We start from the raw sequence: 21,816 nt of genomic DNA, 5'->3' as shown, positions 1-21,816 counted from the left end.
GTTAAATATTCTGATCAGATTAATGAAGTTTTCTATAAAATGTTAAATATTCTGGTCAGATTAGTGAAGTTTTCTATAAAATGTTAAATATTCTGGTCAGATTAATGAAGTTTTCTGAATGAACTGCAGATTAAAACGTCCCACCCGAAACGGCGAAGCGACTTAAAATGTCGCTCCTGTTTTTAAAGCGAGTTATTTTTGTTTTTCTCCAAACTGCAGATCCTGACATGAAGGTACACGACAGTCTGCAAACAAAACGGAGATAACCACAACATGAAAGTCAACGTGACGCAGGAGTTTCCTGTAAACCGACTGGCTCCTCCCCCTGCTCTCTGATTGGCTGACGGGGCGCCGACCTGCAGGTGGGTCGTTCTGCCAACAGGTCAATGCCACTTCGACTGCCGAACAGGTAAGACCCATCAGCTGCGCGATGCCTCACTCACTTTGACTTTTATGACCAGCTAAACGCTACAATTAAATCAGATTTTTCTCCATTTAAAGCCGATTTTATTGGTTGGTTAATGACGCTGAAGGTTAGTCATAAAATAAAAGTTGTTACAGCTGAGCAGACAATAAACTGGCAGAAAATCTGCTGAATTGTAGCAGATTTTCAGTTAAATGATTCACCATCTGTGTGACTAACAAGCGTTTAAATGAAGAAGTTTATTCATTTTTGAATTAAAGAGCCTCAAACTGGACAAATCTGCATTTTAGACACAAAAACTGATGTTTTTATTCAGCAGTACCAACTAAATTCAAGTATTTTTTCTAATCAATTCAGTTAAAAACATAATCTATTTAATCACCAAAAGAGATTAAATAAATTACCAAAAATGGAGAGTCAGCTTTCAGTTTTTATGCTCCTCTAATTTGAAACAAACTTCCAGAAAACTGCAGAACAACCGAAACACTGAGTCCTTTAAATCAGGGCTAAAAACACATTTAGAGCTGAATTTGATCAAATATAACTAGAAAATATATTATATTGGTCTGGATTATAACTTTTATAACTTCTCTTTATGTTTTCATCAAGTAAAACAATTTAAATGGTCATTTTTTAGCTCATCTATTTTGTAATATGTCGCAAGATGTAAAATTAAATTTTTCAAGGTTTTTATTGTTATAATGTCATCAGAAACTCACTCAGAGTTGATTTGATTCAATCAGCCCCAATTAAAACCCAATAAAAAGTTGGTGTTTGGCTCAGTAAACATCCAAACGTAAATATTGGAGCTGAAGATTCGCGTTTCTCCAGGCCGCCATGCTGTCCATCGTAGATCTGATCAGGAAGAAGAGGGACGGAGGTCAGCTGACCGATGAGGAGATCAAGTTCTTCATCGAGTCTGTAACAACCAAACGGATGCAGGACTGCCAGATCGGTAGGAACGGCCCGATTCAGAGCCAAACCGAAGCCGAGCGGCTTTTATTTCTGCCTCTGCGCTTTAGGGGCCATGCTGATGGCGATCTGGCAGCGAGGGATGGAGGCCGCGGAGATTCGCACGCTGACCCGGGGGATGATGGTGTCCGGGGAGGTGATGAGGTGGCCGGACGGCTGGAAGAGGCTGATGGTGGACAAACACTCGACGGGAGGCGTGGGGGACAAAGTGAGCCTGGTGCTGGCGCCGGCGCTGGCGGCTTGTGGCTGTAAGGTAACACCTGGACCCGGTCAGCGTTTCTACTGGGAAACCTTGAATAGTTACTCGTATGGATCCAATAAGGAGTTCTTCCCCTTTATTCTCCTCTAATGACGCTTTATATTTAGGTTTTGTGGGTTTCATGAGGTAGACTTTGAACTAGGACTGAAACGATTAATCGCATCAATTGTGATTAATCGATTATTAAAATAACTAATTTCGTAATCGATTAATCGTTAACTGGAGACTCAAAAAAAGTCATTTACTAAAAGAACAACAGGTTCAGAGCTGTAATTAAGCCAAAACTTTACAAAACAAGATGGGAAAAAAACCTTCGGAAATACATTCGACCCAAAACTACAAGAGCAGCAGTTTTAACTTACAAAACAAAATCACCTCCTTTTGATATCCAATTATTCATCTGTTAATCCAAAAACCAGTAAATCACCAGATCAGCTCAACGCAGATAATCTGAGCAGAAATAGTTGAGCTGCAGATTAATCCTTTGCTACAAATAATCAAGCGTTCATTAAAGAAATTCCGTTATTTTAGGCAGTAAAATGTTTATTTTCTTATTTTAAAAATAAATGTAATCATTTGTTTATTTGGATTTTTTAATTTTGGTATTTTATACATAGAAACAAGTCTTAAGTGGCTAAAATGTAAAATCTGCAGAATATTTTATGCGATTATCAGATAAACATGATGCTAATGCTAATGTTAGCATCCACATTTCTAAGAATATTCCATGAATGATAAAGTTCCTCAAATCTCAAATAACAGATTATAAATAATAAATATTTCTGTCGTTTGTCTATTTATTCAATAATTTTTTCTGAATTGAAAATGTTGCTTATTTAGTTGATATAGTTTGGTTAAAATGTGACCTCTGACCTTTACCCTGACCCTTCACCTGCAGTAAACTCTGCGCTCGTTTCGTCTTCGCCAGGTGCCGATGATCAGTGGGCGGGGCTTGGCTCATACAGGAGGAACTCTGGATAAACTGGAATCCATTCCAGGATTCAACGTCCAGCAATCAGCCGACCAGGTGAGGAGAACCAGATTATTCCTCCAGATGTGAAACACTGACAGGAAGTGACCAACCAGGCGTTTCCTGTCTGCAGATCCGGACCATCCTGGCCTCCGTGGGCTGCTGCATCGTGGGTCAGACGGAGATGCTGGTTCCGGCTGATCGGGTTCTGTACGCTCTGAGGGACGCCACCAGCACCGTGGACAGCCTCCCACTCATTACTGGTACTGAACTGGGATCAGTGGGACGGCTGGGATCGCGGCGTACATGTGAACGAGCCGCTGTTGGGTTTTTCAGGTTCCATCATCTCAAAGAAAGGAGCCGAGTCTCTGTCTGCTCTGGTGCTGGACGTGAAGTTCGGAGGCGCGGCGCTGTACAAAGACCTGCAGAGCGCCAAGCAGCTCGCTCAGCTCTTAGTGAGTCCAGTTCCAAGATGGCCGCCTAGCAGTTCATGTTTAAAAAACAGCTAAATTACAGCGTTTCAGAAATCCAATCGAGTTTTTGGAAGAATCTGAAATGTTTCCATAGTTCAGAGTGATGTCAGCGCGCAAAGGGCGGCCATCTTGTTTTACAGCTTCTGTTTATTTGGACTTTAAATTTAGATCAACAGAATATTAAAGCCAGAATACAAATTTTTTAAATTCCGAGAATAAATTCATGGAAATTCAGTCGTACTAATACGAGGATAAAGTCCAAACAACATTAAAGTGTTAATATTACCAGAATGAAGTTATGATATTAAGAGAATAAATAATTTAATCAGAACTCCTACATGAAAAATAACATAAAATATGAGAAATGTTGAGCTTTTATGAAGTTCAGTATCGATTTCAGAGACAAAGTAAAACTTCAAATTAGAACACATCAAATTATTTTCAGCAGTTTGAGGCGACAACCAAACGAATAAATATCAACATGGACTGAACTGCTCTAGTTAAATCCCAACATCTATTCACTTTTTCATTAAAACGACTTTCCCGTAATTTAAAGATGCTGTTCTGGAAAAACTGAATCTTTATTCTGCTAATATTATGACTATATTATCATAATTGAACAAGAATCCTCCGTTGTACAACTCAAAAAACACTTTTTGAAAATATTTTGTTTTTGAATCTATTAAAATCTAAGTGTTGTAGATTTTATTTCCAAGCGGTTTCGCCCGCTCTGGTAAAACCTTGACGTTTCTCTCAGATGGAAGCAGGCAACAGCCTGGGCATCCGAACGGGAGCCGTGCTGAGCCGCATGGACGGGACCATCGGCCGATGTGTGGGAAACAGCCTGGAGGTGATCGAATCCCTGGAGACGCTGAAGGGAAACGGGCCCGACGACCTGATGGAGCTCGTCACGACGCTCGGTAACAACAAGAACCTTTTTGGTACCAATTAGTCCCACAACGGTTTATAGATCCAACCAAACAGCTACTGAAAGCTAAATCTGTGCTTAATGAATAAAAGCCACAACAGAGTCTGAGGTACTCAGAGCAAAGCGTAGAAACGGGGTGAAGTTCCACCTGGAGCCGTCCTCCGTCCGTCTGGTTTTCATTCCAACCACAAACGTCCAGCTTCAGAACCAACAGCGAAACTCAACATCCATCACCGACTCACAGTCTGGCTACCAAAACAACATTCGGCTCCGTCAGAGTTGGTTTGGTTTGATGAGAGGTCAAAATCTCCATCAGACGTCACATTTATAAGAGTCGACTGCCCGTTAATAATAAACGGAAATGGGGCAAAATACGTTGTCAAAAAATAATATAAGAAATTTTAACTACATACATGTGAGATTTGAGCTTTTTTATACACTAGCTAAAAGGATCAACATTATGAAAAAGACAAAAACAATCCAGCAACAAGAATCTACAACAATCCAACCACAAAACCTTCTGGTGGTTAATTGTTGTAGCTTCTTGATATTCTGTTAATTTACATTAAAAACAGAAAACTCACCGTTCGCTCAAATCCACCAAGCCTCTTCAAGGTCGACATCCTCCTGAAATCAACAGTTACAATCTTACAAGATTCTTCTATTGTTTTAATTTTTAACAGCATTTTGAGTTGCTTTTAATAAAGGTTTATATTATAAATAAAACTAATTGATTCATTAATTTAATAAAATGCTTCACATTCAGCTAATTAATGCTAAAAAAAAAAGTTCTGTACTGGTTAAATGTAAACAGCTACACATATTTCTGGTTCTTTCTCAAAACTGAACAGCAACTTATTTAACACTTACAGACAGAAAATTAATAAATGTAATTCAGACTGATCTTACCAGATCAAGCAGCAGCAGCAGCAGTCTCTCCAGAGGTTTCAGTCTGGTCAACCATTTCCTAAAAATAAAATCAAAAATACAAAGAAAATTCACTAAAACTTGAAGGGTTGCAGTTTTTGTCTTTATAAATGTTGTTTCAGTTGAGTTCCAGATTATCCTAAATAATCTTTTGTTTTTACGCTTAAATTGACCTTTCTTATTAAAATTAAATGATCTTTCATCCTTTAAAACTCTATAAAAGTGTATTTTAGTGGGAAAATTATTATAAGATAATATCTGCTATGAGTTATACTGCTAAATGTTTATTTTACTTCCCACCTGATGAAGCTCAAGGTTGGGAGCCGTTTCCCAACCTGCCTCTCCTCTTGTTTTGGATCCTTATGCTAATTATCAAAGGCCTGTTGGAGCTTTTCATTCAGAACTGCTTCATTATTGATTGTCTTACAAGCTCTCTGTGTTGTGCACAATGTATGAAAACCCCTGATTGAGTGATGTCACCTGATAGTGCTTGGTAATAAATGTTTCCACAATATTTACTGGTGATAAGTGATAATAGATAACCACATAAACTGAGGAGAGGGGAATCCATTGCAAACGTCTTCTAAACGCATAAAGAAACTTAATATTTTACTATATTTAATTCAAAAGGATTAACGAATGGGTTGGTTCATAAACAATAGGATGATAATCAATATTTTAATATATTAACATTCTTTAATTGTCCATACTTATTAAGATATGGACGGAAAATATTTAAATTAACTTCTGCATGTTTCCAGACTGCAAAGTAATAATTTCTTCAACATGAACTCCAGAAGGAATTTGGTTGATCATTAACCAGTCAAGCATGAACTAAGGAAACCAAAGCCTTAGCTTAGTGCAGTATTTTACTAGGTTTTGATAATATGAAGCTTTTCTATCACATATTTTTGTCAAAACTGTGCATTAAAAACCTGAACTAACCGATAATTTTCTTGTAGTGTATTAAAAACAGCTAAAATTGGGCGCTTTGCAACTAATTAGCTGCAAAACTTTAGCTCCAACTGTCGCCAATTAGCTAAGTGCTGCGGTTGGCTGCACAGCTAATTATCTAAATTTTGACATTTAATATCGTCTCAATAGGAATTTAATTGACATACACGCTAAATAAAGCGAAAACAGCATACATTAGTGTTTACCGTCGTTTGGAAGCGTTGAAACGGGTTGGCATTTATTAAACTCCGACGTTGTAGTGGTTCGCTGGGCTAACGTTAGCCTCATTAGCATCTGGTGCGCGAACAACTCAATGAGGAGTTCAGGAAAACTGGGAAATCAAAGCGTTTACAGTTGGATTGGTTTTTTTCAGACATTTTGATTCTACATTTTAAATAATCCACCACAATGGTCTTTGTCAACAGTGTCCAAGACTTTCTGAAGATCTTGTAGTTTTTATGAAGACTTTGGCTACTGCTTTTTGCACTTACTTTCCGTCCATTAGCGGACAATAACTGCTTATTCTGCCATCCCAAACTGCTCAGCCTTTGCTGATGTGTTTTGACACATCAGATGTGTTTTGACTTAATAACTCCTTGGGAGACAAGTTGTCTGGTGTTAAAATTAATATTAAAAGTGCTAAATGGCAGAAATTGACCGAGAACGCATCACTATTGCTTCCGGTAGGTGGAATGCTGCTGGAGATGACGAACCTGGCGCCGGGCCTATCAGAGGGAAGAAAGCAGATTTACGACGCTGTGATTGGTGGATTTGCCTTGTCTAAATTCGAGGCCATGATGACGGCTCAGGGCGTGGCCAATCAGACGGCCAGGATGCTTTGCTCCGCCCACACTGATTACTACAGCGTCCTGAGGAAGTCTGATCATCAACTGGAACTGAAGACTCCTATAGATGGTCAAGTTTAACCATAATGAATAATGATGCTGACTTTAACTTAAGAGAAAATTTTGCCTCCTCAGAATTCTGACTTTAATCTTTAGAGATAAAAAAAAAACAGATTCTGGAAAAAAATTCAGAATTTAGAGGAAAATCCGAATTCTGAGAAAAAAAAATATCCTGTTTATTCTGAGATGAGATCAAAAGTCAGAAATCTGAGGGAAAAATTCACATTTCTGAGTTTAATCTTCTGAGAAAAAAACTCAGAATAACGAGATTAAAGTCAGATTTTTTTTTTTACCCGTGCCGTAATATTCTTCTGTTGATTACTGATTATAAATCGGTTAAAAATGGAGGATCGGCTTGTATTTTAAACGGTTTTGAACTCCTCATACAGCACACCTCACATTTTCACTCTAACTTACGTCTTCGTTATTTTCTAAGTAATTCAAATATAAGTGGTTAATTTCTTGAATTAACGCTTACCCCCTTTGTCTTCACCCAGGAGTTGTTGTAGGTGTGGATGGTTTGGTTCTGGCTCAGGTTCTGCAGAAATTGGGGGCGGGGCGATCGAAGGCAGGTGAGCCAATCAACCACAGCGTGGGGGCGGAGCTTCTGGTGTCTCCCGGTCAGACTGTACAAACAGGTGAGACTCTGATGACAGCTTGTTACCTGGTTTTTACCTGAGTAATTTGTCTTTTTTGTTGTTGTTCCAGGTGCCTCCTGGTTGCGGATTCATTATGAGGATCCGGCTCCGGGTCCAGACCAGATCAACCTGCTGCAGAAAGCTCTGAGTGTAGGAAAAAACAGCAGGGAAGCAGAACATGGATGCACTTTAGTAGCAGAAGTACTACAGCCTCACCGTGATGTTGTATCAAACTGATCCACACTCTGTGGTTTCTGTTATAATCCTAAAAGTAGCAAATCTTCAAATCAAAAAGCAGAGTTTCTGTATATCCATTAATTTATCCATTAAACTTCCACCTTTTTAGGTAATAACTTTTAAAATTTGTTAAACTTAAGGGATGCACATACTTTTTCAGTGTGCTGGGATTAAAACGTAATGAAATTGAAAACAGTAAAATCGTATTTTTGTAAGCTTACTACCAAAACAGTAATTCGAGGACTTTACAAAGAAGAAAATTCAAAGATGATTGCAAAATAAAAACAATTCTAAGTGTATTAAATAGAAGATAAATAAACAAAGAAACGTTTTTAAATAATTTTAGTGACAAACCTTTCAACATACCTCTTTTCAGAACATCATGTTTGGGGTCTTGGCGCCCTCTGCTGGACAGTTAGAAAATACGCAGCATGCGTAAAAACGTAAACGTAAAAAAAAAAGGAATTTCAACTGATTTCAATAAACTGACCGACGTCCAAGATAGATTGCCTCTAATTTGATATAGCAATCAGTAGCATAACAGTACACGAAACAAATTAACGACAACAAATATTGGAGGAAAATATTAAGCAAGAACACGCATAATCTTTCATTTTTAAATGAAGAATCTTTATATATACATCAGTGATGTGAAAGGCGCATAATTTGTCAAGGAGATTATGAATAGTTTATACACTAAGATGTAAAGCGGGAAAAAAAAATTAAAACGGTAATTTCTCCCCGTCGGGGAATCGAACCCCGGTCTCCCGCGTGACAGGCGGGGATACTCACCACTATACTAACGAGGAGATAGCACTAACCGGTGCTAGTGGGGTTTATAAAGTTCGAAACATACCGTTTTGATCGTGACGTTTTCACGGTTCGTGTCGGTTGGATCACTTCCTCCAGTCAATGTCGGTTAATTTTGTTTTTGCCGAATGTTTCAACAGTGAATTTGAACAAGATTTAATTTTATCTTGTGAAAACTGAAAGAAATGTGCTGCTATATTTTGAATGTATTTGAGATTTAACGTTATGTTTTAATGAAAATACAAAATAAAACAAATCTGTTCCATAATTTTTTTAAATACCATGGTCTTAACGTATAGTGAATCTGTGTCCTAGAAAATAACAAAACAAATTAGATCCAATACAAAGACAACAAAAAATTTAAGTTTATTAAAAATGTCTCCTATTGAAGCAGAGAAAAGCAAATTTTGATACCTAACAGTTCAATTTTCTTTATTTATAAAATCCCACAAACAAACAGAGGTACATAAGAGGATAAAGTCATTATTCAGCTTGCAAACGAACACACAGCAGAGTCGGGCATTAAAGGTCAGTGGACAACGGAGTTGAGCGGCTCGGCTCTGATGTTTCCCAGGTCCAGCGTGGAGTCCGTCTCCTCGTCAATCTCTCCGATGACGGCTCTGAAACAGAACAGACCGATGAGCTTCGATCCCTGGAGTTCGCTGTGGAGCACCTCAGAGCTCAGTGTTTAGCACAGTCCAGTTAAAACAAGACGTTTAAACTAAACGCATAAAAACACACAACCATTCCCCTCCTCACTGTCTGAACCAAAACTCTGACATACGAGGGAGACAACAAATCACAACACAGCTTGAATTAATACTACTTGTTAATATTCAGCAACATTGATTAATGAATATATAGTTAATCACATTAAAGGCTTGTGAAATAAAAGCCTTGATTATTTAAGTCTCCGCTTTTAAACTAAGACTCTGCAGAGGTTGGTTAATTGCATTCTAGCAGGCCAAGAGGTAGTTTTAAATTTTTAGGATGTTTTCCGGTAGAATCAGTTCAATTAGTGACCAAATTAAAACATTTGTTATATTTTCAGCTGCTGTGGTTCCTTCTCTCTCTGTTCCGAGTCAAACCAGCCAAACCCTTTGAAAAACCTGTTCCCCTTTCTCCATTTCTCCAGCAGATTTTCTCATTTTGAAAGTGAGTTTTAGACTTTTTAGTCAATATGACTTCGCTGATTAATAGGCAAGAAACAAACAACTCACACATTGTCTCCTCTGACGATGTAGAGTCCCAGCACCACCTGCTCCACCCCCTGAGTGGAGCTGAAAACTCGCTCATGACTCTCGTCCAGGATCAGGTTGATGGTCTGATCGAAGCCCTTCAGGGTTCCCTGAACAAATAATCAGGTCACATTTTAAAAAGTACAGTCAGTTCTTGAAAAACTTATTTTTCTCCAGATATAAAACACAAATTTGTTTTAAAGTTGATCGTAAAAGACCTGTTCAGCAAAACAAATACGTTTTCTGATAAAATATAAAAGATTAATCTTTCATACCCCACTTAGCGTCAATTAGTGTTGAAATTGTGAGGATGAAATCTGATTCTAATTAACCCAGATGAATCCATCAGTTCATAATGTCCTCCAGTTAAAATGCGTTTACTTACTACAATCATCCTGCCGTCTGACGTGACAATGGCCACGGTGCCTGAAGCAGCAGCAGCAGTTAAAGAAACAAACATCTGCAGCTTCATACAGTCACAACAGAGAAGTTTAAAATGCTGTTTGTTATTCTCAAGTTTTCAAATTAAGTTTCTAAAACACAAAATCTTCCTTCTGCACCATTAAATTCATTTCATTGAGAAGTCAGAGACATCCAGAGGTTTCTGCAGCACTGCATTATGATGTAATAATTAGAAATAGTAGTAATAACAAATGTGTTTTCATTTGGTACAAGCAGAAAATTATAATTAGCACAATAAATGCTTAGAAACATGTCTCTGTGTAATTAATCTATGCGTGTAGCTGAAATAATAAACTTTTCTATCAAATTCTAATTTATTGAATACGACTGTATTACTGTGGCTACACGGAAAAATATTGAAAAATCTTCTGTTCTCATTTACCATGAGGATACAATTATAAAGCTAAAAGACGTTTTTTTTTATTATTCTGGTTTTCTATTCCACATGAAACCTTTTCGAAAAACAGACCAAATGTAAATGCATCATTAACTAATCTAAAACTAGCACAATTTCCGTATCTAGATATTTAAATTTTTATAAAATAATGTTATAACACTGGCTTCCGAAAACCAGCAAACGAGTTCTCAGATTTTTCTATGTTAACATTTCTCTCAATTTTCTGCTTCAAATAAAGAAAATAAACCAAATATTCCTCGTAGCTAGTAAGGTTAGCGTGTTAAGCTAACTAGCATGTCTTCATTCTTTTTAAAGCGGAGTTTGCCTATTAGCTGGCTAGGCTAACTAGCATGTCTCCATTCATTTAAACGGACATTGATTAGCAAGTTAGCGGGCTAATAGCAGCAGGATACGGTTGATGTAGCTCTCCAAGGCGGTGGACATCCTTAGTCCGGAGCTCGGTGTTTATTTCTGCTGCAGACAAAATTGGTAAAAAGAAATGTATCCCGGTTTTTTTTTATATCCACGTTCAAAAGCAGCCGCGGAAGGTAACGGCAACAAACCGGAGAAAAGTCCGGACTAGTCTCCCACAGATTCACCGAGCAGGTCAGGCAGAAGAGGAGAGCGCCGAGTGAAGAAGTCACATCCGGTTTGGTTTAACGTAAATAAATAAAATAAAAGTAAACCACTCCACCTTACCGTTTTCTGATAAAGTACTAAAATGCTTTAATATTCATTCGTGGAAAATAACTGGCTGTACTACACATAAAAAAGAAAAAAATGTAAATGTGATCAAAGTTGCAAGATGGTGACCGGAAATCACCACATTTTGTTCAATTTAAGCAAACAACACATATCATAGACTAATGATTAACTGCATAGGCCATATTTAGTTTTTCTTAGTGTTAATGAGAACTCAAGAAACATATTTTCTGATAGTTATTTAATATCTTAACTATTTGTTTGTAAGGGTTGCAAACTTATCCTTATCAAAAATAGTGAATATGCAGTGCAAGATTGAAAGTGACATAATTCAACTAACAAAGTTGTGTGTAAGATGAGAAGTGCATACTTAAATATATATATATATAGAGAGTTCCGTTTTATTGCAATAAAAGGGTATGAAGGGTTACCAAAGTTGCTGTTTAGTACCTCCATATCTCTCTGGTCCAGATTCTTAGGTTTGCCAATCAGCTTCTGCGAAAATCCTTAAGACCAGAGATGACAAAGCCAAAACCTTAAAAAATGACAAACATCAGCAGATACAGATAAATCATGTATCACATACTTTAACAATGTATTTCTGACAAAGGAGCTAAAATTGATGGGAACAAACATGTGTCTGTGTGGGCAATAATGTGAAAAACATGGATTTCAGTAGGTTTTCATCTTTATTGTTGCTCAGTAGTAGTCCATACAAAGGGGGGGTGGAGTAGATCAGTGGAGCCCGACAGGACCAGGACAAACACCAGGAACGTCATGCTACCAAAGTATTAAATTTGTACAAAAATACTTTACAACATCCCTGTTCCTTTAAAGAAAAAGAAAAATACAGTTTGGTTGGTTGGTGAAGCTACATGGAATCTAATCTGACCCACTATTTTAAATGGCAGTGCAGTGCACGTGTGTATATATGTGTGTGTGTGTCTGTGTGCACATGTTTTGCTGAGGTTAATCACCAGAGTGCAAATCCCTGCAATATTACACACACATACACACAAATACAAACGCACACTCTAACATACGTACACACTTTTTATTTACATACACGCAAGCACAGTGTGTATGGCTTTGGACCTCACTCGTCAAACCTTTTGAAGCCACGCCCCTCAGCTCTGTGGGTGTTCTCATTGGTCAAGAGGTTTGTGTTGACTGAGCGCTAAAATGTTGTCGTTAGCTAATGTTTTGTTCATGTGGTAGCCTGGTTTGTTTGCCATGCTTGCATATATATTGATAGTAGCCACGTTTTACCTCTCAATCGTACATGAACGTTCAGGACAACTTGGCCTCAACTACAAAGCTGGTTTCACAAATCCAAGCCAATCCCGTTTCTATAAGGAAAAAACAAAGTATGGTGCTAAATTATGGGTCAAAGCATTGTAAGTTGGCTGCAGAATCATTGTTTCAGCTGTCCAAGGAAGTAAAACTGATGAAAGTGAAGGATGTTGACCCATTTTTAACTGGGATTCTCCTCCCAAACGTAACTTCTGTGCAATATAGTTGTATAAATAAAACAACATGGTAAGAAGTGAAGAAGTTTTGACTAATTCTGCTTTGTGGTGTAGGCCAAGATTTGGTACTATCATTGTTCTCACTCTTAGAATGTCATTTTTAGGGCTGACCCTACAGTTCATAGTTACTACGGGTGCTTTCCAAAGTCAGGGATATCCCAAGGATGCTATGTTCATCTTTGTACTCTTTTGCTTCCTTCTACCTATTCATCTATCCTTCTGGCTTGTGGTGCAACAGCATCAGGAATATCCCCAAATGTCCAGCTGAACTGTAGAAATTCTGAGATATTCACAAGTCTTTTGTTAAATGAAATCTCTCCACGAAATCATGGAGACCATGTTTCATGGTTCCTTCCAGTGGCACCAGCAAGGATCTCCAGTAAAAGGCATCTATAAAGCATTTCAACCAATGTTGAAACCATCTCAGGTGGCGTCGCTCCGTGCAGAGAAGCAGAGACTCCAATCCCATCAAGTCTACCTTATTCCTAAGTAAGGTTAAAGTAGTCATCTTGCAGATAAAAAGGTTGTGAATTCAATTCTAGCCCTTCCCGCCACATTTTGAGGTGCCTTGGGCCAATGGACTCAACCCTAGTTGTCTATTGAAGTGTGTTCAATGGCTTAGCGAATGTGGCAGAAGCATAAAGGCACTCAGTGGAAAGCAGAACTTAAGGCCCCCACATACAGACGTACTGTGCGCAATCTGTGAGCAACGCGGACTCTATGCACTCTCTGCGGTCGGTTGTGATTTCATAGGCGAGTACACTGACTGCATATATTTCTTGTGACAAATTTCTTAATTTCAGACAATCTGAATGAATGCTAGCAAGATTGATGAGCTAGATGGTTGCCTTCTCAATTTCTTCTCCACCATGGCAGCAACCACAAACCTGTCAGTGCAGCACACTGCGCAACAGTCAGGCTGTGCATCCCTGCAACTGTTTTGCCGACTCATCAGCGACAGAGTACGAATACATGGTCGTAAAAATGTACCTTTGCGCAGATGTGTCCAGTGGATGTCCAGTCCACTTTGAGCGAATGTGGACCTCTCCAAAGTAGCAATGCACACTTCTTACAACCATAGTTTCAAACTTAAAGGTGCTACTCTTTCTCACAGCCATTTTATGCTCAGCTAAAACAGACCTGCCAGAAGTCCAGATTTAAGAGGGCACTTGCATCCGTTCTGTTTCATCACAAAATGGGAGAACAAAGATATCATCAAAGGCACTCCACACCAAAGTAACACAAAAATTGGTTGTAATGACAACAGAGCTTGAAAACCTGCCTTCTTGATTTTGACCAGCAGTAGGAAAAGTTTTAGGTTTTCAGAAAGCAAGTGACTGATGGATGAATATCTGCCTATGAGGTCAGGTTGAGGAGGCACCAGGTCCATCTAACAGACCTCCAGAATATGTCTTGGCCACAGAGGATTGCTAAATGTTGACCTAAGCTATTCTTCTCCAGGTGCAATGTGGTTAGGATATCTCCAAAGGGGAGTGTCTAGGAGGAATCCTAAAAAATTCCAGTACCATCTTTGGTGACTTCTTTGATGTGAAGCAGATTCTCTACTCTATGTTCTTCCTTATCACCTTATCTCTAAGGCAGAGCTTAGCCACCATACAGAGGAAGGTAATTACAGAAACCTTGGTACTGAAAAGAGTGAAACTTGTTACCCGGGATGTGACCTAACTTCTCACTCTGGTTTTAGTGGGACCAAATGAACTAAGTGGCCGTTTAGTCCAACAAAATACTTGGAACTACCATCAAAGTTTCACAGCCACACTAATGACTTCATAGTTCCTTCCCTCTTAAAGATAGAAAAAAGGTAATCCTACAACGTAATGCTAATGGTTGCAAAGACATCCTTCAAAGAATCCGCCCTTCCCAGTTGATAGCCGGGTACTTTGTTGACTGCAAAGACCAGAAGTGAGCAGCTGTGAACTTGACAGTCTAGCATTTCAGACGATGCATTTATGGTCACATGATCTGACAACCTTCATTGGCTTCTTCGTCACCCTTTGAAAGATTCAGCCCTTGGATGCCCATTGCTAGCTGACTGGTCACCCACCAGCCACTTTTTGGGATATTTAATGATCTGATGGAGCCTTTACCTCAAAACAGATCTAATTTAATTTCACATTCTAAATCAGGAAGTACCTTGACTTTGAGAAGCATCCGTACAAAATCTAATGTGCAAGCCACATGCTAATCAGCTGCTCAGTTAGTAAACGTTAGCCCTGTTGTGGCATTGTGCAAGGTCTGTGCTAGTTACAGACTGGCCGTGCTTGCCCTGGGTTTGATTACTAACAATCTACTAGGTGATTAAACTAGTCCTGACTACCTTTGTGCTGTGTTAGCCCTGTGCTCGATGTTTGCTAACCATACGTAGGTAATGTGCTTATTCAGATTAGAGAATCGGAGTCAACCAGTCAATAACCCACTGCATTGGACCCTCCCAGCTCAGGGAGGGTTCCTATTGGTTGTTGATGCTGAGGGAGGGTTCTGATTGGCCAGTTTAAATAGTGAGTTCAGACTGAGAAGAGCAGGAAGATGCTGACATCCAACGTAAACAGTTACACATCATTCGCTCTCAAACACACACAGAAAATGTGTTTACTGTCACAGTTTTCCTGATCCGACAGGTTTTTTTCTCGTGTAACATCGTTTTTGTGGTCATGAGGTGAAGGTTACTGGGATTTGATGGTCTAGATGTGAACAGCGACGTCAACCATTTTTCTTTTTAATCTTCTGTACATCTTTTTAGGTTTGGTTGCCACTGAAACGAACAGAGAACTGACAACAGTCAATCAAAATCACACTTATTGATTAGCATAATAGGTCACCGTTACTGGGGCTGGAAAAGGGAGGGCAGAGGGGGCATGCTTGGCCTCTTTTCTGGGAGCTGATTGGCTCTCCTCAACACATACACTAACCAATCACACACAGGCAGGGAACTGTTTGCTTTCTGATTGGTTCCAGCCAATCAGCCGATGTGCCGTCGTCTCTTGTCCTGGCTGCTGATTGGTTGAGGGAAGGAGAGACGTTAGGGTAAAGCCAAGACAGGAAACGGAGTTAACTGGCCTCGTTTGTAACACACACACACGCCCGCGCGCACGCACACACACACACACACAGACATACACAGTGTGGCCAGTCCAACAGCTGTAAACCGTAGAAAAAGATTCTTATTGAACTGCTCAGTGTCATCATCATCATAATTATAATTACTCTGCATCTTTCCGTCAGCAGCTCATTTATGGCACAAAACTAAAAATCCCTACAGTAAATTCTCCATCTTTGTGTCTGGGTTGGTAGGGATGCTCCAATCAGTACCAACTGATTCAGAAACGCGTTTCAAAATGTCCAAATTGAAATATTTCAGCTAAAAAGTGGTAAATTTCAGAAAATCTTTGAATATGTATTCACACCTTCCCAAGCAAACCGGACTTTCTAGACAAAGTAGAGTTTGATGTAAAGTGGACTAAACAGGAAATACATCCTGAACCAAACCGGTTAGGCCCAGAAACTGTCTGCTTTCCTTAACCTGAAACCGCACTCAGTCAAGTTTGGATTTCTTTTAGTGCTCACCAGAATGTTAAACAGTGTTTGAAAGGTTATCTTCATTAAGGCTAAAGATCATTTTGAACAGGTGCATCCACAGCGTTTGAAACCCAAAGCCCAGAGTGATTTTCTGAAACAAAAAGAAGTGATACGGTCTTACTTTGGACCGGTGAGTTCTGATTATTAAAGATAAAACTGAATTACACCTTCACTTCAGGTTGTCTTAAGAGAAAAAAACTAGATCTAGACCCTCAGATTGGAGCATCCCTCGTCTCCTTGGCAACCTTCCTATATATTGTTGGGTTCTGGATTCAGGACTCGAACCCAGTCAGTAGTTGTGCTGCTGTGGTTCTGTAACCACTAGAGCCTGAAGCCGTTATACTGGAACCAGAAGCCATGAAGCAGTGGCCACATCTCTGCCACAAAGACCACAACTAGAACCAGCAGGTGGTTCTGGACTGCTTGGACCAGTAAGGCCATTACCTGTGGTTTTGGCCAACTTAGAACCAGGGTTTGAAATCGAGACCAGAATCAATGTCTTGGACCAGTGAAGACCACTGGCTGTGGTTCTGACCAAGACCAGAACCAACATGCCTTTCACCAGACAGTCCCGGGTTGAGCTCCTAGAACCAAGAACCACTGACCCAGAAGAAAAAAACCATCCAATGTGGTTCTGGTTTCATTGGGCCTCCATCCTGCAGATGCAGTTGGCTGCGTTCGTGGCTTCGGTTGGACCAGCAGCTCTGGCTTTGGACTCAAGGAACCACTTATTCCAGTAGCTCCAGCTGTGACTCCTGTGGGATCAGTTGGCCCAGTATCTAGAACTGGTTCTGGTGACGGTGTGAGGAGGCTTCTTCCAGTCCACTGGTGTGCTTTTAAGCTGCTTCAGCAGTTCCAAGGGTCAAACTTAAGAGGTCAAAGGCCAACGTCCATCCAGAGGGTGTGTGTAGCACCACGAGAGGTCCACTTTGAACCAGTTTAAGCAAACCAGTTTGATTTCCATGATATACTACTGGCTTCCCCACTGACCTCTCCGGTCCACTCTGGTCATAAGCGGCTGATTCCAGTTTGATCCGGTTCTTGTCTGCTATAAGGAGCTGTTGGTGACCTGCCCCACCCCCAACACGTCTCCCGGTTGGTTCCACTTGATCGGACCGCAGTCTTCCACCTGTTCCACAGAGATCTCTGCCGGCCCCACCTCAGCACTGATTGGCTGAGGGGAGTGCCTGCTGTTGGCCATGCCGTCGTTGTGGTTGGCCAGCGGGGCGGCGGTGGAGGAAGAGGAGGGGTTTCGGCTGATGACCAGTTCCAGCCGGTTTGGAGACTCTGCGATGAGAGGAACGACGAGGCAGCAGTCGAAGTCCCTGGTCCGGACGTGGTTAATCTAACGGGACAAGTTGGGTTGTCAGAACCAGGCTGGACTGGTAATACAGTGTTTTAAGTAAATTTCTCCAGAGCAGTATTTATGCTTACAACTTTTATCGTTATCGCAATCGCACCTCAAAATATCGCAATAAAATTCTCCAGACATTGTTAGAACAGATTAAATTTGTAACTGCCAGGTTCTGTTAGTGGTTCTGTACCTGTAGTATTCGGTCATAGGCACGGAGGCCGCCCCGTTCGGCCGGCCCACCCGGTCGGATGTTATTTACGTAGACGCCGCGATCCAACAACCCGTCAGAGACACTGAATCCGAAATCCTCCAGGTCTGAGGCCTTCTCCAAGGTGAGCTAAACAACAGAACCAGAGTTAAAACGTGATTCTGAAGACGGCAGCGCATGCAGGGCGGATTCACTACCTTATGGAGTTCCACAGGGTTCTGGTTTAGGATGTCGTTCACTTCTTGCCTCATCTTTTTCATTGCAAAGGCTCTGCGTTGGGGGTCAGAGGGCAAGGTGTTGGAGCGCGGGTTCACCTGAGGAAACCAATCGAACGTCACTGAAAACACTCGGAAAACGGTGAACAGTCAGAGTTCGTGAATGAGACCGAAAGGATTCTGGTACCTGCGGTTTGGAGCTGTTTCGCTCCTGGAAGCTGGACTGGCGGCCCAGCGTGCTGCGCAGCGGCGTGGGGTCATGGTTCAGGCTGAGCGTGGAGCCCGACATGATGGTTGCCTGGAGATGAGGAGAGGAAACCAGCAATCATTAAAACCACTGGAAGGTCAATCCAAGGTCGTCTGAGGATGCTCAACATTAATAAGAACAAAGACTTTTAGTTTGTGTTGTTAATCGGGTTTAACAGCCCGATGCAGATTGTTGGACAGAATCGTTTACCTGCCAGAGCTTGGAAATAATTCAGCATCTCGTAATGAAAAATATTCACGTTATAAAAAGTTTTATGTTTTAAAATGACCTGTCATCAACTCTTTAAAACCAGAAACTTTCTTGGTAAAACGATATTCAAAACTCGTTTTATTATGAAAACTCTCTTTTTAATACATTTAGCTTCAAATGAAACCTAAACTTCATCTCATCATAACGAGAAACTTTCTCATTTGTTTCTCATTTTATTGAGAAAGTTTCTTGTTATAACAAGTTTTGTATTTTATTATAACAACATTCTTGTTTTAACGAGACAGAACAGAAAACATTTCCTTAAAATTAAAAATTTCTCATTGTGAAAACACCAGTTTTACGTCTCGTTAAAACAATGATGTTCCTCGATTTAAACAACACGATCATGTGAGATTACAACTTCAGATTATGCTGTTATGACTTTTCTTATTTAAAAGAGAAGATATTTTAAGTTTAATAAAATAAAAAACTTGTTGCAATAAGTTAGAAAACGAGAATAGAAGTTAACATTAACCCAGAATCTAAAACCCACTTCAAGTTTATTACAAGCATTAAAAAGAGGTCAAACAAATAAATGTAAGAAATTAAGATTTTATTTATTCCAGGTAATATGATGCTGCTGTTGAAACTTAAAGCATCTATTTTTAGAAAATGAAGATGGTATTACTTTATATGCATTAGTGCTTCTAAGACCCACAACTTTTTCTCTTAATTAATTTTTTTTTCTGGAAAAATAGTGTTATTTTTGTTAATATTCTAGCAATATTCTCATAATTAAACAAAATACTTCACAGCCTAGTCCTGATATTCTGCCTCATTGAAGGCATCAATGAACTAAAGGAACATTTTAAAATATTTTCTATTTCATTTTTAGAAAGAAAGCAAGAAAAACATTTATCAGATCTGGTATGAAAACAATCAGATTTTATTTTTAAGCCTTAATATATAGCTGTAATTGCTACTATTAAACCATAATATGAGCAAACTGTGATGTAATATATACACTGTAAAAACACTAAATCTTACCCAGCATTTTTGATCTAGTCCAAAATCAGATAAAATTAACTTTTCAGCAACAAAATGAGCTTGTTTAAGTCAACAATTTCTTAATATTGATGTAAAATTACTCCTTATTTTGGTAGATTATTTAATAGATATATTTCCCATGTTATAAGTGAAATAATCTGTCTAAGGAACAAGAACCTTTTAATAAATATTAAGGAATTATTGACCTAAAATAACCTGTTGCTGAAAAGTTAATTTTGTCTGGTTTTAAGTGTACTAAGATATCTAGAACATCTGGTAGGATTTTGTGTTTTTGCAGTGCATTTTTGAGTTAATTATTTTGCTGCAGTCAGATCTGACGTCCAGATACGTCAGATTAGAACCAGGGATTCACACCATGCACATCTAGCAGGTCAATCTCTACGTCAGGCCAAGTGCAAATTGTCCCAGCATGCTTCAGTCAGCCGCCATGCCTGGTGCAACAAAGACGCCGTGACGTCGTCTCTGCGTTTTGCTCGTAGACACACGTTTAAAACCAGTTAAACCCAGTCTGACAGCAGTAAAAACCAGTTACAGGGGAGTAAAACGGTTAGTGGAGTCGAGGGAGGATACCAGAGTGAGGAGGCCCGTCTCGTTTCCAGAGTCCTGGAAGAAAAGCAATCGTTTCTCTCTTTACTGATGTGAGCGTCTAAATGTTTGAGGAAAAGTTATTAAAACTTAAAAAAAAACAAAAAAACATTATTATTGTGATTCTATTGGCTAAACTCCAGCCCTGAGTTCGCAATGAAAACAAATGCAGAGACAAACCGGAAATAACTACTGATCAATACCTGCTGAAAAAGAATCTGTTCAGGAATCAGTTTAGAAACAAAAAAGAATCTGTTCAGTGAAAATGTTAAAACTCAATAAAAATCTAGATTGTTGTTGGTGTCAGTAATCCTCTAAAACTGCAAGAAACTGGGAATCCGTTCAGTTTGGGAATCTGTTCAGAGTTTGAGAATCTGTTCAGAGTTTGAGAATCTGTTCAGTTTGAGAATCTGGTCAGAGTTTGGGAATCTGTTCAGAGTTTGGAATCTGTTCAGAGTTTGAGAATCTGTTCAGAGTTTGGGAATTTGTTCAGTTTGAGAATCTGTTCAGAGTTTAGGAATCTGTTCAGTTTGGGAATCTGTTCAGAGTTAGAGAATCTGTTCAGTTTGGGAATCTGTTCAGTTTGAGAATCTGTTCTCGATATCTTTTCCTACCTCCAGCTCTCGTAAGATGCCGCTCTGACCGCACGTCTCCAAGTCCTCCAGCGCCTGAGACCAGAAGTTCTCCTCCTGGTCGGGTTCGGTTCCATCGTGACCCACGGAGAACCTGCCGGGGAAGGTGGGAGAATCGACCAATCAGAGCGAGGAGTGGCCCGACCCGGACACAGAAACACGCAGCGGGCCGCTCATGCTGGCGAGGGAACAAAGACGGTCACACATCCCGCTTGTGGATGTGTCAGAGGGGTCAAAGGTCACCAGGTGAGGGTGGACAGGGGACTGTGTGTTCGTGTGGTGGGGGGGTCAAAGGTCAGTTTGATACCTGCTGTCAGTGATTTTTCCGCTGGGCAGATTAGAGCCGCTGCAGACAGAGACACACTGCTGTTACAGAGGAACTGGAGGAACTTAAACCCAGACAAAGGTCAAAGGTCAGAGACGCTCAGCAGGAAGATTAACACGGATCAGTAAAATAAATACAATTCTATTCAATTCAATAAAACTTTATTCATCATCAAGGAGCAATTTAACATGAAAATATGGCGGATATTTCTGCTGATGGACGGACGGACGGACGGACGGATGGATGGATGGACGAATGGATGAACGAATGGATGGACGAATGGATGAACGAATGGATGAACGAATGGATGAACGAATGGATGAACGAATGGATGAACGAATGGACGGACGGACGGATGTTTCTTCACTCCTGGAAAAAGCTTAATTTAAATGGCCACCAGACAACAAACCCCGTATTTTGGACCAGTCTGACCAGTGGAACCGGTCTGACCAATCTAACCGGTCTGACCAATCTAACCGGTCTGACCAGTGGAACCCCTCTGACCAGTGGAACCAGTCTGACCAGTGGAACCAGTCTGACCAGTGGAACC

At 40.0% G+C, this 21,816-nt stretch overlaps 3 protein-coding genes, 1 long non-coding RNA gene and 1 other non-coding gene across 20 annotated transcripts in view; 1 reads left to right on the top strand and 4 right to left on the bottom strand.

The window, feature by feature from the left end:
- Nucleotides 1-7,341, bottom strand: part of LOC108165868 (uncharacterized) — a 29,344-nt gene extending 22,003 nt beyond the window's left edge. Inside the window, exons 1-4 of one of the 3 annotated variants that reach the window (XR_001776197.1) lie at nucleotides 7,291-7,341; nucleotides 6,102-6,238; nucleotides 4,936-4,993; nucleotides 4,611-4,653 (exon numbers count right to left, since the gene is read on the bottom strand). This is a non-coding gene — a long non-coding RNA (uncharacterized LOC108165868). Of the gene's footprint in view, nucleotides 1-4,610; nucleotides 4,654-4,935; nucleotides 4,994-6,101; nucleotides 6,239-6,398; nucleotides 6,414-7,290 lie in introns of those variants that run through there. The other 2 variants (XR_001776195.1, XR_001776196.1) reach the window with 2 other exon arrangements.
- Nucleotides 225-8,763, top strand: tymp (thymidine phosphorylase). 2 transcript variants are annotated; one of them, XM_008400832.1, is made up of 10 exons: nucleotides 225-362; nucleotides 1,256-1,379; nucleotides 1,447-1,649; nucleotides 2,584-2,682; nucleotides 2,759-2,888; nucleotides 2,962-3,080; nucleotides 3,856-4,018; nucleotides 6,595-6,822; nucleotides 7,310-7,450; nucleotides 7,521-8,763. In XM_008400832.1, the coding sequence occupies exons 2-10, from the start codon at nucleotides 1,262-1,264 to the stop codon at nucleotides 7,685-7,687; spliced, it is 1,368 nt and encodes a 455-aa protein (XP_008399054.1). In that variant the 5' UTR covers nucleotides 225-362; nucleotides 1,256-1,261; the 3' UTR covers nucleotides 7,688-8,763. The 2 variants fall into 2 exon arrangements, with proteins under 2 accessions (XP_008399054.1, XP_008399053.1); XM_008400831.1 differs by having other exon boundaries at nucleotides 225-409.
- On the bottom strand, nucleotides 8,425-8,496 carry trnad-guc (transfer RNA aspartic acid (anticodon GUC)). Its single transcript has one exon. It is a non-coding gene; the product is annotated as a tRNA-Asp (tRNA).
- Nucleotides 8,764-8,906: 143 nt separating the features above from the next.
- lsm8 (LSM8 homolog, U6 small nuclear RNA associated) lies at nucleotides 8,907-11,225 on the bottom strand. Its single transcript, XM_008400828.2, has 4 exons — nucleotides 11,008-11,225; nucleotides 10,121-10,161; nucleotides 9,718-9,845; nucleotides 8,907-9,117 (listed from the first exon to the last, which is right to left on the bottom strand). Exons 1-4 carry the CDS (start codon nucleotides 11,036-11,038, stop codon nucleotides 9,027-9,029), a joined length of 291 nt encoding a protein of 96 aa, XP_008399050.1. The 5' UTR covers nucleotides 11,039-11,225; the 3' UTR covers nucleotides 8,907-9,026.
- Nucleotides 11,226-11,966: 741 nt separating this feature from the next.
- Nucleotides 11,967-21,816, bottom strand: part of grip1 (glutamate receptor interacting protein 1) — a 71,573-nt gene continuing 61,723 nt past the window's right edge. For 10 of the 13 annotated variants that reach the window (XM_017302733.1, XM_017302728.1, XM_017302729.1 and 7 more), the window contains 6 exons: nucleotides 21,249-21,287; nucleotides 20,924-21,035; nucleotides 18,387-18,497; nucleotides 18,182-18,298; nucleotides 17,967-18,113; nucleotides 11,967-17,767 (listed from right to left, as the gene is read on the bottom strand). In XM_017302733.1, the coding sequence (XP_017158222.1) occupies nucleotides 17,471-17,767; nucleotides 17,967-18,113; nucleotides 18,182-18,298; nucleotides 18,387-18,497; nucleotides 20,924-21,035; nucleotides 21,249-21,287 (823 nt within the window). In that variant the 3' untranslated portion in view covers nucleotides 11,967-17,470. The remainder of the gene's footprint in view (nucleotides 17,768-17,966; nucleotides 18,114-18,181; nucleotides 18,299-18,386; nucleotides 18,498-20,923; nucleotides 21,036-21,248; nucleotides 21,288-21,816) is intronic. The other 3 variants (XM_008400816.2, XM_008400819.2, XM_008400827.2) reach the window with 1 other exon arrangement.

This window comes from Poecilia reticulata, linkage group LG23 (genome assembly GCF_000633615.1).
Source record: "Poecilia reticulata strain Guanapo linkage group LG23, Guppy_female_1.0+MT, whole genome shotgun sequence".
Classification (NCBI taxonomy): domain Eukaryota; kingdom Metazoa; phylum Chordata; class Actinopteri; order Cyprinodontiformes; family Poeciliidae; genus Poecilia; species Poecilia reticulata.
This window is presented reverse-complemented; position numbering and strand designations above follow the sequence as displayed.

What these genes read in the sequence shown, in the direction of transcription:
- tymp (XM_008400832.1), top strand. Translation starts at nt 1,262, where the DNA reads ATGCTGTCCATCGTAGATCTGATCAGGAAGAAGAGGGACGGAGGTCAG. An exon ending in GATGCAGGACTGCCAGATCG is followed by an intron (nt 1,380 to 1,446) that starts GTAGGAACGGCC and finishes TCTGCGCTTTAG; the next exon opens with GGGCCATGCTGATGGCGATC. An exon ending in TGGCGGCTTGTGGCTGTAAG is followed by an intron (nt 1,650 to 2,583) that starts GTAACACCTGGA and finishes CGTCTTCGCCAG; the next exon opens with GTGCCGATGATCAGTGGGCG.
- lsm8 (XM_008400828.2), bottom strand. Translation starts at nt 11,038, where the DNA reads ATGTCCACCGCCTTGGAGAGCTACATCAACC. An exon ending in CTTGGAGAGCTACATCAACC is followed by an intron (nt 10,162 to 11,007) that starts GTATCCTGCTGC and finishes CTGCTGCTTCAG; the next exon opens with GCACCGTGGCCATTGTCACG. An exon ending in CAGACGGCAGGATGATTGTA is followed by an intron (nt 9,846 to 10,120) that starts GTAAGTAAACGC and finishes TTATTTGTTCAG; the next exon opens with GGAACCCTGAAGGGCTTCGA.